The 18,702-nt window shown below is 40.5% G+C and overlaps 1 protein-coding gene across 2 annotated transcripts in view; it reads left to right on the plus strand.

The window, feature by feature from the left end:
* The first annotated feature begins 1,272 nt into the window (after nt 1-1,272).
* gfra1a (gdnf family receptor alpha 1a) overlaps nt 1,273-18,702 on the plus strand; it is an 80,075-nt gene continuing 62,645 nt past the window's right edge. The window contains exons 1-3 of one of the 2 annotated variants that reach the window (XM_027165886.2): nt 1,273-1,772; nt 2,385-2,675; nt 3,780-3,863. In XM_027165886.2, coding sequence (XP_027021687.1) covers nt 1,733-1,772; nt 2,385-2,675; nt 3,780-3,863 — 415 coding nt within the window. In that variant the 5' untranslated portion in view covers nt 1,273-1,732. The remainder of the gene's footprint in view (nt 1,773-2,384; nt 2,676-3,779; nt 3,864-18,702) is intronic. The other variant, XM_027165887.2, reaches the window with a different exon arrangement.

An 18,702-nucleotide genomic window follows, 5' to 3' on the forward strand; every position in this document is an offset into this window, starting at 1 on the left:
ATTAACAGTATTTGTTCCTATTATCTATATATGTGCACTACATTAGGGTATAAAATAATATACCCTATACACCCTATTCTGTACATGCACTAGCCATATTTGTGACTGAGTCTCTCTCTCTCTCTCTCTCTCTCTCTCTCTCTCTCTCTCTCTCTCTCTCTCTCTCTCTCTCTCTCTCTCTCTCTCTCTCTTTCTTCTCTACTTTACTCTAAATTATTTCTCTGGCTGAATCCCAAATGGCTCCGTATTCCCTCCAAAAGTATGAATAGTGCACTTTATGTTCACCAGGGCATCATTTGACATACAGCCCGACTACACCAATAGATGGCAATCTCCACCAGTTTAATCTTATAACTCATGGTTGAACTAAAACTCACATCTCTTACTTTTCTCTTTTTTTTTTTTTTTGCTAATAAAAAGTGAGTCAGCCAAATGACACAAATGTGGGAAGCCAACATGCTGGGAGAAAAGGCGCATATTAAAGTTTTATACTGTTTGTACTCTACGTACTGCTTCTGTTCAGTCTATTTAAGAAAAGAAAAAAAAGGTCAGGTTAGGTCAGGATAGAGTTTTTTTTCTTAAAGACTATAACATGAGCTACTTTTTGTATACAAGGTTCTCTCAGGCCAGATGACACAGAGCACTGAAATCAGACCATGGCGTCTGACTTACATCATCATCTGAGGAGTGTGACCCCGAGCATTTGGGCCTACAAATAGAAAAATGTGACCTCAGAAGGACTGATTTCATAATTTTATTATCTAGGGGCCAGCGGAAAGACTAATAGAGTTTAAAGCCTCAAAGCAGTGACTGTGTGACTCCTTGTGTTAGACAACATGGAAAATGAGTAGAACAGTGGAAGATTTTAGGAACAGAAGAAGAGTCACGATTCGATATTAAAGTGTTATTACACGTTTATAAATAAAAATTTAGTCCATTTCAACATTTTAAATTTTCAGATTTTTGTGCAGCATAGGTTGTTTTTTTATAATAATTACTTTCATTAAATAATCTTTTAAAATGAACAAAAATAATAATCATATTATTTGAATATGAAATAAAAAATGCTAAGCATTATAATAATAATCTTTATCACTTTTTCCCTAATTCACATGTTAGCATATATAGAAAAGGACTCATGGCAGCGCGTGCGTAAAAAAAAAAAAAAAAGTGTGTGTGTGTGTGTGTGTGTGTGTGTGTGTGTGTGTGTGTGTGTGTGTGTCTGTGTGTCTGTGTGTCTATGTGTGTGTGTTGGGGTGGGTGGTGTGTGGTGAGTGAGGGAGTGTTCGGGACCGCTGAGGGCGCAGGAGCGCGCGCTCCTGTTTAGTGCCACACCGAGCGCCGAGCCGCGTGCTGCAACTCCGGACTTTTTATTTCGGACACCTAAGAAAGCGATCCGCGTGTCTTTTTTTATAAACCTCCCCATGCATGAGCACCGCAAGACCATCCCGTCCCGGCGCGTCCTGATCACGGAGCGCTTTTAAGGAACCTTACTAACTACCATCACTTTTTTCTGATTGTGGGAATCCCGGTGCTGGAACAGGAGCGCGTGTAAAGAGTGACAAGATGCTCCGATGGATGTAAAGACCAGCGTGTGGGTCTGTAATCAGTGAGCTGCTTCACACACACACACACACACACACACACACACACACACACACACACACACACACACACACACACACACACACACAAACAGGACCGCGCGCTAGAAACGCAGATCGGACCCGCGATGATCGTCTCCACGGTTTGCGTTCTCCTGCCGCTGCTGGGTAAGTGCCCCGTTTTCCTCACATGCATTACAAAATCTAACAACTTTTTTGTTTTTGTTTTTATTTACGAACTTATTCTATTGTTTCATTCAATCCTATTTCAATGACATCATGTTTCCATAGAGCACAGAACGAACTGTAACACGATAAGAAAAAAAAAAGTGCTGATTTTAACCGATTTAAAATCACCGATTTAACTGATTTTTAAGTCTTAGAGAGAATCTCTGTCCTCTTGGACTGAAAATGTGTTTGTTTGCATGTACAAGACACGACAACCTCACTATGTTTTATTGTAATGGCCAGTGAGAGCAGGGGCTTTGTTTTTCACTGCAGCCTAAACAGAATAAAAATCTGTTTGTGGTTTAATCTGCAGCTTGTCTGTGGTTAATCCTTTCCAAACTGATGTGTAGGAAGCTCATAAACCTGGCTGAGAACTTGGGAAATTACTTTTATCGACCCCAAGCAGGAACAGAAAAAGGATATTTGCTTTATAGGCACAGACTAATTAGTGTTAAATTAACTCGTATCCCGGACATTGAAGTGGTTAGTGTTGTTGTTGTTGTGGTGTAACTGGACGAGTTAACTGGACGATTAACACGTTTCCCCGCACAGACGTCCTGCTCTCTGCAGAAAAGTCAGTGTTTGCTGCAGGGAACCGGATGGACTGCGTCGGAGCCAGTGAGCTGTGCTTAAAGGAGCCGGGATGCAGCACAAAGTATCGGACTATGAGGCAGTGCATAGCCGGGAAGGAGGGCAACATCAGTGCCGAGGGGAGAGATGAGTGCCGCAGCGCCTTGGACGCGCTCAAACAGAGCCCGCTGTACAACTGCCGGTGCAAAAGAGGCATGAAGAAGGAGAAGAATTGCCTGCGCATCTACTGGGGACTCTACCAACATTTACAAGGTGTTCACTTCAATATCACGTCAAGAAGTTTGTATCAAGTCAAGGAGCATTGATCGTCATTTTAACCATATATACATGAAGCAGTACAACATGTCTCTGGGACCATGGTACTACATAGCACATAAAACAACAACTACATACCACAACACATAGCAAAGGACATAAAGTAAGTTAGTCCTATAGCAACATAAAGTGCACCTGTGCAACTATACTGTATATCATTACAGATAAATATGGTGCGCTGCAGACACTATAGATCACACTAGATCATTATAGTTATCTGTAATTGAACAAGCGTGATCTACAAGGAACTAGAGATCACTAGAGATCCCTGCAGGTCATCGCACTAGATCACAACAGATCGCTACATATCACTATAGATCATTATAGATCGCTACATAACACTAGAGATCACATGTAAATCCTTATGGTGATCCTCAGACACTAAAGATCACACTAGATCATGATACATATAGAACTTGAGATCACAATAGTTTCACTGCAGGTCACTGTGGAGCACAAGAGATCACTACTGGCCACACGAGAACACCATAGACAACAACAGGTCAATACATATCACTAGATTCCTATCGTTCACACTATGGTAGATCACTGCAGATCACACAGTATAATTATAGATCAATACAGGTAACAATACATCACCATAGATCTATATACAGTAGATTACACTAGATCACTTCAATAGGTCGGTGTTTAAATTATTATTCTCAGGAAAACCTGGACCACAAGGTCTTAATTCCAGACTCTAGAGTGGCCATTTTGCAGAGCTAACGGTCTGGGTTATATCCCAGTATCACACACACACACACACACACACACACACACACACACACACACACACACACACACACACACACACACACACACACACACACAAACAACATGAAATCATGAGTTAGAGTTTATTGAGTGTGAAGCTGTTTGATCTCTCAGCCCCTTCCACCGCTGAACGATTTGCACAACCAGCCGGAAATGTAAATAACAGCCAAAAACAGCCTCGTTAAAACCCAACCCCACATAAGGGTATGACAATTTTATGTACAGAGCTCCATATTTTAATCATTGTGTTTGTTTGATCGACAGGAAATGATTTACTGGAGGAATCTCCTTACGAGCCCATGACTAGCCGTGCATCTGATATATTTCGATTGGCGCCCATCTATTCAGGTAGGATCGGCTGATATTATTCACTAAATCGCATTACATCGCAGAGCCTTTTCTCCGATCTTGACTCTCAAGCGGTTATCAGGCGTTCTTGTTTTCTTGTTCCCTGCTTTCCAACTTCCTTTTCTGTGACTGCATGCTGTGGAACTCTGCATGAGGATCTATGGTTTGGACTGAAGTTTATTTCACGGGTACTTCATTACTAACGATGTGGAATACTGTGTGGAGTACGTGTGTCTTTGTGTCTTTATGTGTGTGTGTGTGTGTGTGTGTGTGTGTGTGTGTGTGTGTGTGTGTGTGTGTGTGTGTGGCTTCTGATTTGGTTGCCGTTTACGATCGGCCTCTTGGTGGCAGTGGTGCTCTCTATTTCATAACCAAATGAGCTGAGCAGCAGATGGTGGAAAGCAGAAGGGTTCACTGAACCGAGTGAAGTCAAACGTTACGGGTTGCTCATCTCAAGTCGACTAAATGCTGTCCTTTAGTGCCGGAGTCAGATAGTTATCCGAGACGTAAAATATTCTCGGTGTTCTTAACGGCGCGTCATCTGCGTTCTGTCAAACATAAGCTATAGTTTTGAACACCGCAGACTACACGTTATGTCGTCCCCCATCCCACCCTAACACACACATACAGTACGCATGCTACACACTGCTAACATGGTAGCTATAATCTTTCCTTAAATGTTCTTTGGAAATGGATAAAAGAAACGTAATACTACGCCTTACTGTGATACGGTCTCGTTTCTATAGTAACGTCTACGGACAATCAAAAAATGTCTAAATCGGACGATAAGCAGGTCATTAATGTGGATTTATTTAATGAAGAATTGACCTTTTCTTTGAGGAGATTTATTTCGCTTATTTCAAATCTGTCTGCTGTCAGTGTTTTTTTTTTTAAAGCCACATTTTTAAATAACCGATAGAATAACGTCACCGGATCGTTTCCCAATGAAAATGAAAATCACTCTGAATTTAGATTAATAAAACTTAAAAAATAATTAAAATGAAGCGTGGAAATCGTGACTCCGCTTCATCACGCCAATCTTTTATTACTTTTTAATTTTATTCTTTTGATTTTTTTTTTTTGTTTTTACTATTTTAATTAATTTTCCTGTCAATTCAACAGAATTCGCTTTTCCTTGATAAGGTCAATGTTCATTCATGTTTACACCAGTTTAAATCCAAAACAAACCAGTAATTACTAAGCGGAAGCGCGAGCCCGCTGTTAGTTCCTGAACAATTTTTGGTTCATGACCTGTGCAAAACTTTCACTCTCCTTCAACTCAATATGACTGAAAATAGAAAAAAATAACAAACCTCAAAGAATCCCGAGCTCCCCTTAGAGAACATGAGTCACAGAACAAAACACTAAGTTAATTACAAATAGCACGCGCCTCGCTACTTTTCCACGTTTGAATTTTCTCAGCATCCTTGAGAACAAAGACGGATTTACGGGGAAAAGGCCTAGAATGCGAGATCACTCCTTATTCCCCTGTTGAAAAGCTATTGACTTTGATTGACAGCTGTGCTCTGAGGCTGTGATTCCTACCCTACAAAAGGAGTTTAACGTGTCGAGACGCCGCCGGAGACAGACACAATACGCTGGTGGAATCTGGAGGGTTCAGGTCCCTGGCGTGTGCTGCCATCGCTCACGGCGCCTTCTCAGCAGTCGGAGTTGGAAAGAAATTATGATTTGTTTGGATTTGGATTAGTTCTGTACAGGCATGGAGTTCCCATAAAATACCAAATATCCAAACAATGTCAGAGCCCAGAAGCTTGACTCTTAGCTTGCTACTTAGAATTGTTTGTTGTTGTTAGCTCAATTCTCAAATCTGATTGGTCAGTGCTCGGAGCAGTAGCTCTGATGGCAGTATGTTTATATTATTTGTTATCGTTACAATAGTAACAGCTAACAGATGACCTGATGGATCTAAACACGCTTTCGGCTTGCTGTACACCGAGTTTAGTTGGCGATGTAGTAAAGTTTTCCGTGACGTTTTTTCCGCGTTCATAGAAAGGAGTCTCCAGTGTTCAGTTTTAAAAGCTGGTTCAGGGAGTCTGCAAAGTCATCGCTTTGTATTTGAGTTTGTTGACACAAATGTCTACAAGTTAGCAGCCTGGGGTTCATTCGTATTATGACGATCTTAGGGACACGTCCCGCAACATTAAAAGTAACTCTGAATGAATAATTACAACCGATGTACTGTAGTACACGCAAAGTGCAATGTTATATATCAGAAGAAATCACAGCACCAAGTTTTCCTCATAATGTTTAAGATTGTGGATAAGGTTCTGTTTTAATGACCAGAGGGTTACGAGGTCAATTCCCAGGACAGCCTCAGTTGGCTTTTTGAGAAAATCCTTTAACCTTCAATTACTTAGCTCTGTCCCGGGACTGAATTCCACCATAATTATAAGTCGGTCATTTCAGAATTGCTGTGGCTAAAAATCAAGCTGTGCTTGATTTTATTTTTCTGCTTATTTTGAATTCTTTTAAATATTTTTGCAAAAACTACCTGAAATTGCAAGCACAGGATTCATGGAGACACACATGAAATGACTTTCTTTATGAGATCTGTACTCATGTTCCACACACATGAATGGAAGAAGCTGGATTTTAGCCTAAATCTATGAAAAATCTGCATAGTTTAATATAAATAAATAAATAAATAAATAAATAAATAAATAAACAAACAAACAAACAAATAAATAAATAAATCACGCTCCTCAGAGTATTCCGGACAATCATAAAATTCTGGAAATCCATTTTGAACTTGAAAAAACCGTTCAGGAGCTTTATTTATTTATTTATTTATTTGCTTATTTGCTTATTTATTTGTTTGTTTGTTTATTTATTCATTTTATTTATTTATGTCTTTACTTTTTTGACAGCTTTTTAAACTGTATGCTTGCTGTAATTTGTATATCATCTTATTTATATTTTTATTTGTTTTCTTGTTTGCTACCGCTTGCTTTTGGTTAATGTAGTTTGCTTAATGTAGTTTGTTTAATGTAGTTTTGGTTAATGTGGTTTGTTTAATATAGTTTTGGTTAATGGAGGTTGTATTGTGCTTAAAACAATGGACAAAGCAAAACTGTTAGCTGCTTCATCGGTCCTTATTTTCTATCCCATGATTTTTCCTCGCATTTTTTTGACTTAATGGCAAGAGCTTTTTCCGGAAGGTGGCATTACATCATCCTACAGTAGTCTGTCACCTCTGTTCAAGAAAAAAATGTCAAGCCCTGAATATCGCTTTAGGGATTTTGCCTTATTTTGTGTTAAATTCTGAGATCGCAAATTTGCGACCATCCTGAAGTTATTGATACGTCGCTTAGTTGTAAATATCCTCGATGAGCAGTTAAAGGAATTAGACATTACACAATACACAAACATTACAATCCAATGATTAAAGAGGCTTTTAGAAATGTAGCTAAGTTTCGGGAGCACTCTAAGCAGTCGAGAGTTTCGGGTGCATGTTTAATCTGTGACGGTCGAGCGATCGCCATATCGACGCGGTTTCCGCTCAATTAAATACTTTATCAGACGTCTCCTATCTTCTCCAGACCAGAGAAGGAGTGGCACTAAAATAAAACAGCCCCTGGATAAAAGGTCATGTGTGCTGGAAGAAAGATGGACTAGTGCTGATCGAGAAATCTGGCACTCAGGCACTCGTAAACACACATGTACACAAATTTGCTTCCTAATGGGCTGAAAGGTAAAGTGAAGTAGTGCAATCAGAGGAAAGCTATATTTAGTTTTAAATCCGACAGATCACCAGGATATGAATCACCGGGTTAGGCCTGAGGTTAAGAGCAGAGAGTGAAAAAGCTTTCTGATGGAAAGCTAGTGAAATGCGGAGGGTAAAAGGAAATTTAAGAAAGACGGGATTAAATAAACAATAGAGATGCAACTGGAAAACACTGCAAAGTGTTTATACCTCAGTCCTTCATAGTGGTTTCATGGTACTGTGACATGGCAAGCTTTCGGATACACCGAAAGCTGATTAAAAAAATGTAACAGCATAACGAGCTAAAAGGATTAAAAACAATGCTTTAGCAATGAGTGTGTGTTTGTTGATGCTGTAACTTGTTTATTGCATTTTTATGGGACGAATCTCTGGCGTTAGCACTTTTCAAAGAAAGCTTTTCAGGACAGAGGAGTTTACGCTATGACGTAAGCGATAACAGGAGCTGGTTACAGTAGGTTACTATAAATGCAAAATCTACAAGTGTTTTTTTTCTGACACACAAAATGCTACTGATTTTTTTTTTAAAGAAAAACATACTTAATAAATAAATAAATAAACAAACAAACAAACAAATAAATAAATAAAATGACCTCTGAACACTTGTTAGGTTTTGAAACGTTCCTCGACCTCACAAACAATTTCCTAACTCTTGTCAAGCTCTGATCCACTTCTAAGTCAAACAGAACCCTTTTTGTACATATCACTCTCTCTCTCTCTCTCTCTCTCTCTCTCTCTCTCTCTCTCTCTCTCTCTCTCTCTCTCTATCTCTCTTTCTCTCTCTCTCTCTCTCTCTCTCTCTCTCTCTCTCTCTCTCTCTCTCTCTCTCTCTCTCTCTCTCTCTCTCTCTCTCTCTCTCTCTCTCATGAGGTAAGAGTTGACTCTGTATTACTGGCACATCATTAGCCTTAGAGAGCAAAAAAGCTCAATCACACAGTACACAACTCCCTCTCACATTACCTCTCCATCAAGCGCACACACACACACACACACACACACACACACACACACACACACACACACACACACACACACACACACACACTCACTCCATGGTCCCCCCACATGTGCCTATTTCAATCACGCGCTCTTCCAAACTCGGCCAACTGGAAAAGCCTAGGCATCGCAGGCGGCTGCTCAGTCATGAAACAATCCACGATCCAGCCATTAAAAAGCACAAAAAAACAAGCAAAAAGCCTAATTCAGTTTGTCTGAAAATGTACACTTCAGAAAACAATGAAATCCATTGTCAGGAAATGCACAGCGTCGAGTTATTGAGTTCGCGGATAGATTCATCTGTACCGTCAGCTGCTTGTCATTTACAGCTTACGAGGTCTTTGAGGAAAAATGGGAGCAGCAAGAGAATGTGACACAAAGGATAATAGGCAGTGTGCTGAGTTGGTTGGATTGAAATTGCTAAAATTACTGGGTAGAGCTCGAAAAAAGAACGTGGACATCACATAATCTGTAGAAGCAACTATGAATAAAGATGAGTCAGTTCCCCGGGAGATTCTCCAGAGAAGATTTTATTTTATTCTTATCAACATCATCATCATCACCATCATCATCACTATTCTAGCAAAGATCCGTCAAACCAAAATACTAAAAAAAAAAATCACATCATTCTGTCAAAGCTTTACGAAATAATAAACCTATCGCTACTTTGACCATAAAAGTACTTTTTGCAGTCATTTCTCATTTTTATTCTGTAATAAAAAAACATTCTGTGGTAACTTTATAAACAGCTGAATATTAATATTTGATTCTTGCTAAAAGAAAATATTAAAAAAAATTCTTTGGTTTATAATCTTTCTGGAGAAGAAAGGGAAACAGGAAAGCTAAATAAGTTTGACAAACGTTTGTTTCAAGGCACAAAAAACCTTCCAGAATCACTATTTGCATTAGCATTAGCATATAATTGTAGCTAGTCAAGGCTGTCGATCTAGGACTGAAATATTGAAGCATAAACAGACCCTGAGGTAAGAAAGTAACAATCTAATATTTTTTCTGAAGAAAATTATTAGCAAAGGTTTACTGATTAAAAATCAGCTCAGGAATATGAGCTAGTTAGTGTTATGAATATTAGCTCTAGCTGCAAAGCGGTAGCACAGATTTTGAAAGAAGAGTCTAAAATCTAAAATGTACACTAAGTATATCATGTTTACACAATTTCTTTCATTCTTAGCCACTTTTTTGTCAGAATATAGTTTTATATATATATATATATATATATATATATATATATATATATATATATATATATATATAAATCTTTTTAGTTGTGTATGTGTTTCTTTGTGATATTGTACTTCCTATTAAATTTTACCTCAGAAAAACAGATATGTGGTTTGAAATGATATGTTCTATATAATATTTATATAGAAAAAAGGCATCATCATTGGTATAAGAAGGTTTGAAGAACTTTTTAGAACAGCAGCTCTGGCAGTTCCTATTTATGTGCTAATTGTAGCATGCTATTGTTTACGTGTTATACTGTATACTGGAAGTTTCTGTGTAACAATGAAGAGGTAACGCTAGAGTTTTTCATCATGGGTAAAAAAAATTCAACAGAGAAATTTGCGGGGTTTTTTTAATAGCTTGAAAAATTTTAAAAAGAGAAAGAAAAAAGCGAAGCTGGTGAAGGAGGTTCTAGCTGTTGTAACATAAGTGATAGCTGGTTTCATATGCAGCGGTAAATGTAACTCTAAATGGATATAAAATGTTTTATAAAAGCAAATTGCTGAGGTACAGAACGAACAAAAACACTGTTTATAAGAATTTCTGGATGCCAACGGTTAATGTGTTATATCCCACCACTGTGTCATTAATTATTTACCTCGAACACCATGTGATTTATCCCTTACGACATTTCTGATATGTCGCCGTATTTTGCGTCCGCGCGTGTACGTGTGTTGAAGTACAGCGTTACAAAGGGAGCTTCGACTTTTCTGTCACTGTTTGTGTACGGTGTCAACCTCAGGGGTGGGAAAGTGTGCAGGAAAACATCTGTAGTGGCAGGCTTCCAGATGAAACAAACGGCTCTGAAGCACATCCTGATTAGTGACGCGGTGCTAAGAGGCTGTCGGGAAGTCACGCAAAGCAGAGCGGCACTATCACCTCCAGACTCTCGACATGTTTTTTTTCCTTAATGTTAAGAGAAATAAAAATACTGTTTTGCTGTAAATTTTTATGGACTGAAGCTGATTTATTATTATTTTTTTTACGATAACCATAGGACCTGTAAAGGATCGTTGATCGGTTAACACCTTCACACTTCAACATCCATCCGTTCATCCATGCTAATGCTAAACCTGCTTTGCTTAGTAAGACTGGGGACGGATGAAAACGACTGGAAGTGTTTTAGCTTGTAACATGTCTTGTGCCATGTGGTACTGTACATTCTTCAATACTCAGAAAGTGCGTCAAAAAATGTAGGCAAAAATATCCGTAGCACGCAGCACAAACGAGATAAAACTTTAAATACTTCATTTCGAAGTAAATGACTTCTTTCAAGTGCATTCAAGTCTTTCTCTCTCCCGTCATCCTTTTCTTTAAGTATTGATAAGATGGATTGATAATTAGCTATAGAAATATACCAGGCTCTTAATTTCAAGAGAAAAAAAGTTTCAGCTTTGCCGTTGATTCATGACTTGCATCGGCAGTTCCGATAAGACGCTGTTTGGAAGTCGTTTGCCAACCGGCTCGCCCTTTTAACTGAATCTTTTTTCTTTCACTTCCACAATAGCAGCTCAGTGTAGCATGTTGCTAGCCTGGGGAAGTGTCAGTCATTTTAGCACAAAGCCCTTTTGTGTTGTATACTCCTACAGACTGCTTATCCCATTAGCCCTGTTAGCTGATGTCCAGAGGGGTGCTAGAGAAGCTATCGTTTTCCAGCTCCTTTTTCTCCATTTCTGGCTTTTTTGTTCTTGTAAATGCACTGCTGTCCTCCTGGAGCGGGCTGCAGCTCGGAGAGAAATCTCCTGCGATAGCAAATCAATAAAGCGGCATGTTAAAATAGAAACTCCAGTCTGTGCGTACAAGAAATTATCGATTTTAGCCTCTCACTATTTCTGCACTCACTCACTCTCTCTCTCTCTCTCTCTCTCTCTCTCTCTCTCTCTCTCTCTCTCTCTCCTGAAGCTCTTCTGTTTAAAGTGGATCAAAGGATTATCCTTCTGTTGCTAATGCTCAGGTATAGTGTTGCATCATCAAGCACAATGTGTTCAAATCAGAGGGGAAATGTCGGTCGTACCGAGTCTTTTAAGAGAGAAAAAAATCCAGTGTGGGGAAAGGGAAATGGAGCGCTGGGTCACACGTCATTAGGTTAGGAAAGCAGTTCGACACTATTCACGCAGAGCTTGTTATCAGCTTCGCGGTATTGATGGAGTGCGCAGGACATTTAGGGCCGCCGTGGAGCATTTAGCTGCTCCTCGAGGGATGTTAACACAGCATAGTGCGGTGTTAATGAGGCCTTACGCAACATTAAAACTCATCCTTTAGCTTTTAAACCTACGGCTTCCCATGGCTCCCCGTACACCATCTGGATGACTGGCGCTTGGAGGTCAGACCATCGCTAGCAGACTAGCAGGGCACAGAGACAAAGCTCTTTGATGGGACATGTGGCAAGTTAAGGAGTGTGAAGGAGTAAGTGGGAGTCGGATACACATTGACCTTGACCAGCAGCCTCAGCAGGCCACATACTGGGATGAAAGTGGAAGATGATGAGGCGTAGAAATCGCCCAGACACTCTGTACAAATCTGGACCCAGATGTTTGATTTGCGAGTTTCTTTTGTTTTTACCAAAGAAGAGACATTTTTTCTGACTGACCAGCCACCCAGTTTGGTATACACTAAACGGGACAGTTTGACAGATTGAAAGCACATGCCTCAGAATCATGCCTGTTGTTGGCTAACTTTTCTGCTGTTGTACACATCATTCTACATGTTAAGAATTCCGAGATGCTTTTCTCAGAATTATTCAACTGTGGTTATTCGAGTTACCTCAGCCTTCCGGTTAGCTAAAATTTGGATAGTTTGGATATTCTCCTCTCCATCAAGCATTTCCACACACACACGACTCTCTATTCTTCTGATGAAACTTTCCACTCGCTGGATGTTGTGTAACCTCTAGAGACTGTTGTGAATTAAAATCCCAGGAGATCATCAGTACACAAACCAGATACAGACAACCACATCGCCATGGGCAAAGTCACCTTCTTCCCCATTCAGATGGTTGATGTGAAGGCTAAATAACAATCCACAAATATTCATTTACATTTACGCAATTTGGCAGACACCTTTAACCACAGCGATTACGCACATCTTATTTATACGACCGAGCAGTTGAGGGTTGGGGGGGGGGTTTGCTCAAGGACCCCGGTGATAACATCTTGCCAGAATTGGGGTTTGAAATGACTGGATAATTGTATGACTAATCCTCTGTCTGGCGCCCAAGTGTTTTTTGCGGCAGAATAAATAAAAAAAACAGCCAAATTCCCATTTGTTCAAAAGTTTGGTGCAAAACAAAAGTGTTCATCCTGCAGTGTGCTAAAGTTTGCGTTATTGCCATGCCCCGCTCCTCTTCATCATTTATTCATGGCACTTTATTACCGTTCTTCGGAGTGAAAAGCCAAGCCGAGCCTCAGAGTGATAGAGCAATTTCCTCTTGATTACAATGCCGTTGAACACTCGTTGATTTGGAAAAGCTATCATTTGCATGTGGCTGTGTGTGCACCAAACACATGCTGTAAAGCTCCTGAAAGCTTTTTTCTCAGACGCCGTTTCTCGCTTCGTTTCTTCTGGTCCGCTCATGCGTTTCGCTAAGCTTTCACAACGATCCAATCGGTGCTTGGTATTACGCTTCCGTTTCGGTCTCTATGGCCTTTAAGAAAACGAGGTGTTAACATGGTTTTGCGGTTTCTGAGCGTTCCCTTTGCTACGCACAGCACGCTTCCAGCTGTGGTATGCTAACAGAACGGTGTGTGCAGATGTGTCCCGTGCCGTCTCTGGTTCTGGCATCGACTTCACGCTGCTTGAAAAATCATTTAGCCCAAGCTGACCAGCCCACAGTTCTCATGAGGGCTTTTTGATTGGATTCAGAGAAAGGGGAGAGATTTATCATGCTTAATAGACACTGGTGACAGCTGGAGTCAGCAGGGGCTTTGGCTCTCGTGCCAGACGAAACCTCAGTCAATCACCACCAATGCATGCCAATTTACACAATTATCCAGGGCAACACGTGCTATCCCGCGTGCCAGTCGGAATACATAAACAGGTTACTATACACCGTCTCGTCCTTTCAAAGCGAGCGTTTTATCAAGCAGAAATTCGACTTCGCACAAACAGCCGGCTTGACTTTTGTATCTGATGTCAAATGCCGCAGTATGAAAAGGTTAAAGCTGCAGATCGACACCTCAATACCAATACACGTCCACTTTATTAGAGACGCCTCGCCAACTCGCTCGTTTTTCCGATGGGGGGGGTTGAGTCGATGTTGTAAAGACCAATTGATGTTTTTCACCAACCTTTATACAATCTTTATTTAACTGCTATAAATGACATCATGACAAGTTGTATCCTGAATCTAATCAGATGTATCTAGAGTTCAACCAAATCTGTGACTAGTAATCCATTCTAGACATATTTTACTGACATATTTAAATGAGATAATCCATGATTCGTGGCACAGCAGTGAAATTATACTATTCACCGATGATTCTAGAAATAAATGCATAAATTTAGCAAAACTATCTGCTCACAGATCAAGTAAAACAAGTCCAGAGATAGGCTTGGTGTCCTGACACTCGGGTTATCCTATAAAATAAAAAAAGGAGCTAAATCTGACTATATTCAAGATATTTGAACTTGCTACGATTGTTTTGTTTGTTTTTTGTATTTTAAACAGAGTTTATTCTCAGATCAGATTCAGATTCTTGGCTGACAGGCGTGAAACCTGATGTTCTCTACTGCTCTTCTATCCTATCTGCCTCGAGGCTCGACGTTGTTATTGTATGTTCTGAGATGCCTTGTGGCTCAGTACAGATGTAGAGCGGTTATTTGAGATACCGGAGCTTCTCAGTGAGCTCCAAGAGGTCAGACCATTATCCTCTTACACTGTTGTCATCTGTGTATCTTACGCGCTTCGATGGTGTTCCAGTGAAAATGGACGAATGATTGTAAGTCTGATGTAAAATGAGTCAGGACTGGTGTGGCTGGTGTGGTTTTCCTCTGTTGGGTAACACTGAATTTTAAGCGGTAGAAGATAAGATGACGCCTTCAGGTTTTGGGTTTGATATTATTTCTAAGTAAAACCAAACCAAAAGTCCTGAGTGTTCGTATGAGCTTCATATTAACCCATGCTATGGAGCGAGACATGATCAAGACACCAACAGTGAAGGTACATTTGGTACATTTACGGCATTTAGCAGACACCCTTATCCAGAGTGACTTACAACTGAGGGTTAAGGGGCCCAGCAGTGGCAGCTTGGTGGACCTGGGGTTTGAACCCATGACCTTCCGATCAGAAGCCCAACACCTTAACCACTGAGCTACCACATCACCCAGTGAAGGTGTTGCAAAGGTGATGGTAGCTACATTATTCCCTATCTTGCATCATCGATCGGCGACACCGGTGTATATGACACATGAACGTCTTACATTCATTTTGTCATGAAACCGATTTTGTCGTTCTGGTGTAGACGTCACATCACGCCATAGACGTCTACACCAGATGTGTAGTGTTCATTTCTGAGTAATCTTGTAAACTTGAAGAACTTTCCTAAACCGAATTAAAGTCAAGTTAAACTACACACAGTATAACGTTGCTACTGTACAGTATACCTTCATCAGTGTTTTTTTTTTTTCCTTCTGTATAAACTTTATACCAACCTTCATTCCTTCTATCCTGGATTCTATCCATCAAGCCATTATAAATGTATAATCCAGCAGGTCAGATGTATCTTTTGGTGCATTTTCTGGTACATTAATGCATCATCCTTCGTTCCAGTAGGAAAAATTTAAGCAGTTTTGCACTCCATTGAGAGAGAGAGAGAGAGAGAGAGAGAGAGAGAGAGAGAGAGAGACTGACATCGAACTTCTGCTTAAGATAATGTTAGCTAAATCGATGATCTGATGATCGATATGACAAGACGCTAAAAAAATAATCTAGTGATTGCAAGAAGGCTGAATGATTGACAGCCGAGACTCTTGTGTTTGTGCAGTAGAGAGAGAGAGAGAGAGAGAAAGAGAGAGAGAGAGAGAATCGATAGCGCTGAATTTCTCAATACAAATTAGCATTTCCTAGCTGACTAGAAAGAAAGCTAGGGGAGATTTTTGCATGACTATCACGACTATTATTTTATTACCTTCACGATTCTCCGTACAATTTCTGGAGCAGCTCGGACGGTGGTTTTTATACGAACGACTGATTCGTAGTATAATAACAAACAAATTCGTCACGTGTGCTAAAGACGTAGCAGGAAATGTTTCCTGTGGATTTAAAGAGTCTCCGGTGTCTCGGCGTCAGTAAGTGACAGATCTCGTCGGTAAATTGGTAGTTTTGGTAAAAGCTTTTGTTTCCTCTGACTACAGACTGATGGACGGACTTGTTGACCCTGTCTGGAGATCGTCCGACGCTTACACCGGTGTATTAGAGGAACGATCCTCAAAAGCCCATTAATCTAATGAGAAATCAGCACCTACAGTGTCCTACAGTGTCCTGGCAATCCTGCCAGGTCCGCCACTAAAGCAGCGCTTATACAATATATAAAAACAGAAATAGAAACGGAGGGCGATTGATGTCTTCCAGTCACGTGTCCGTGTTTACGTATGAACTCCGTCGCTATCGTTTCGCTCAGCGTTTTGTTTTTCTCAAACATCCATCCTCTAGGAATCTTTTTCCCAGACACGCATGCTGTTTGATAGAGTTTCACTCATTCTTGTGTTCAGATCAAGCTGAGAATATGTGCGACGTCCCGTCGACACGCCCGTGTAGTTGGTGCAAACACGTTCATTTGTTCTATGTGTTGTTTCCATGGCGACTTCTGATTAACAGGAATCTGGGGGACTGGGACAGAATTCTCACAGTAAGATAATGTGACGACCATAATAATATTACAGTGATCCCTCGTTTATCGCGGTTAATGGGGACCGGAACCCCTAGCGATAGGTGAAAATCCGCGAAGTAGTATTGGCCTTACTGTAAGTTTGACCTTTTCACTGATGGTCATCATCTTCCTCTTCCTCTTGGGCTCACTAGAGGAATCTTTCGCAGGGGCACGGCGCTTAGGAGGCATCGTAAGGGCTTAACGAAAAGTTAATTTCGAACACAATACGCGAGACACAGTTGACAGCGTGAACGAGAGTGGCGAGATACGACAAGGGAAGAAGCTGGGAGAGGATGCGATGATGCGCAGCCAATCAGCTCAGATCTCGTGCTGGGAACCAATCATGTGCCTCGTCTGAGTGCCTGTGGGTATGTACAAAGCCTCTGAGAGAGTTTCTCTCTTTGTCTGGCATCCTGGGAAACCGTTTTTATTTTTAATTTCCGATGAATATTTTTGAAAAATCAGCGATGCACCGAGGCCGCGAAACTTGAACCGCGACGTGGCGAGGGATCTCTGTATTAGTATCGTCATCATTATACCACAGCTCTCTTAAATTCTCGATTCCGATTGGTCGGAAAACGTATCGGTTCTATTTTCATAATTCGATTCGAACACCTTGTGGTTTCTATGGTAACAATTAAAATGGTGAAGGCTCAACAAATGAGAAACGATGCTGTTTTTTATCGATGCTGGTGATACGGTGGAAGTTTTCTGGAAGGAGGTGAAAAGAGTGTCCAGTGATCACAACATCACAAACACCTCCATGTTCACACGTACAGTCGATACAGTCGACGTCCGGTGATGTCGCCGGTAGCCGCTCATACGGCCGGTTGCCATAGTAATGGACACGCTCACTTCTAGTCATGAGTTTCTTCACTTTCTCAGTAACATGACCAGCTATACTTTTTCCATCTCGTTCAATTCCGTTTCATGTTTTATGGATGTTGCCGTAACTAAAAACGGATAAATATTTGACAAAAGCTGCATTCTGGCCGATGAGGATGGCAGTCATGGTGCACCGTCACACCAGTGTATTCCCACATCTAATAACCTTTGATTGTTTTTTATTATTCTTTTTCTGCATGTTCAAAGCATGTTTCTTTTCACTCTATCTGTCCAACATCTAAAACCGGACTAATCCGACAATCTCAGCTGGCTCGAACGATCTTATCTGCCGTGAATATATTTCTGTTTTTTTTTCCTTTCTCATGATACAAAGTGCATTATTTTTTAATGAAGACATGTTTGAATGTACATGAGTGAGATTCCGCTGATCTTTAGAGTACGGTGCAATAGTTTGAGCCCCTTGCTAAAAACAAACAAACGATGATTTATAATTGATAAATGATTATTTATATTATAGTTTTTAATTCTGGTTAATAATCATGTTATTATTTATAAATGGGAAAAAAATAGAGAATAGCTAAAAATCCAGATAGTAGACGAACCATGGCGTTTGGTGCCTGGTGTGTCTTATGCCTCTTTTCCACCGGAAAGAGCCGGGTGCTGGTTCAGAGCTAGCGCTAGTGCTGGTTCAGAGCTAGCGCTAGTGCTGGTTCAAAGTTGGTTCCATTGGCGAACCTTCTAAGAACCGGTTTGCCTTTCCACCGGCTAGAGAGCATCACAGCGCCGAGTGTGACGTCACTGTATACGTGTCACGTGTCCCAGCGACATTAGCGCAGCAGCGACAAACACAACAACAATGGCGGATGTTGCTTTACTGTTAATGCTCATGGCTTTGCGAACCTACATCGGCATCCAAACGCGGCGAATAAAACGTGTACGTGCAGCTCCGTGTAATCTGTATAAACGGAGGTTGTAATCGATAAAGTACATAACGTTATTTTATCGTTAACACAGAAAAAATTTAGCCTTAGCATGTAGCTACCTACTATCATGTGTGCTGATAATGTATCATATCGCGGTAAAGTAAAAGTGTATTAAACATTAGTATACTTAAGGTACATTATCAAATGCGCTAACAGTAGCCCCG

The sequence above is a fragment of the Tachysurus fulvidraco genome, chromosome 4 (assembly GCF_022655615.1).
Source record: "Tachysurus fulvidraco isolate hzauxx_2018 chromosome 4, HZAU_PFXX_2.0, whole genome shotgun sequence".
Lineage (NCBI taxonomy): Eukaryota > Metazoa > Chordata > Actinopteri > Siluriformes > Bagridae > Tachysurus > Tachysurus fulvidraco.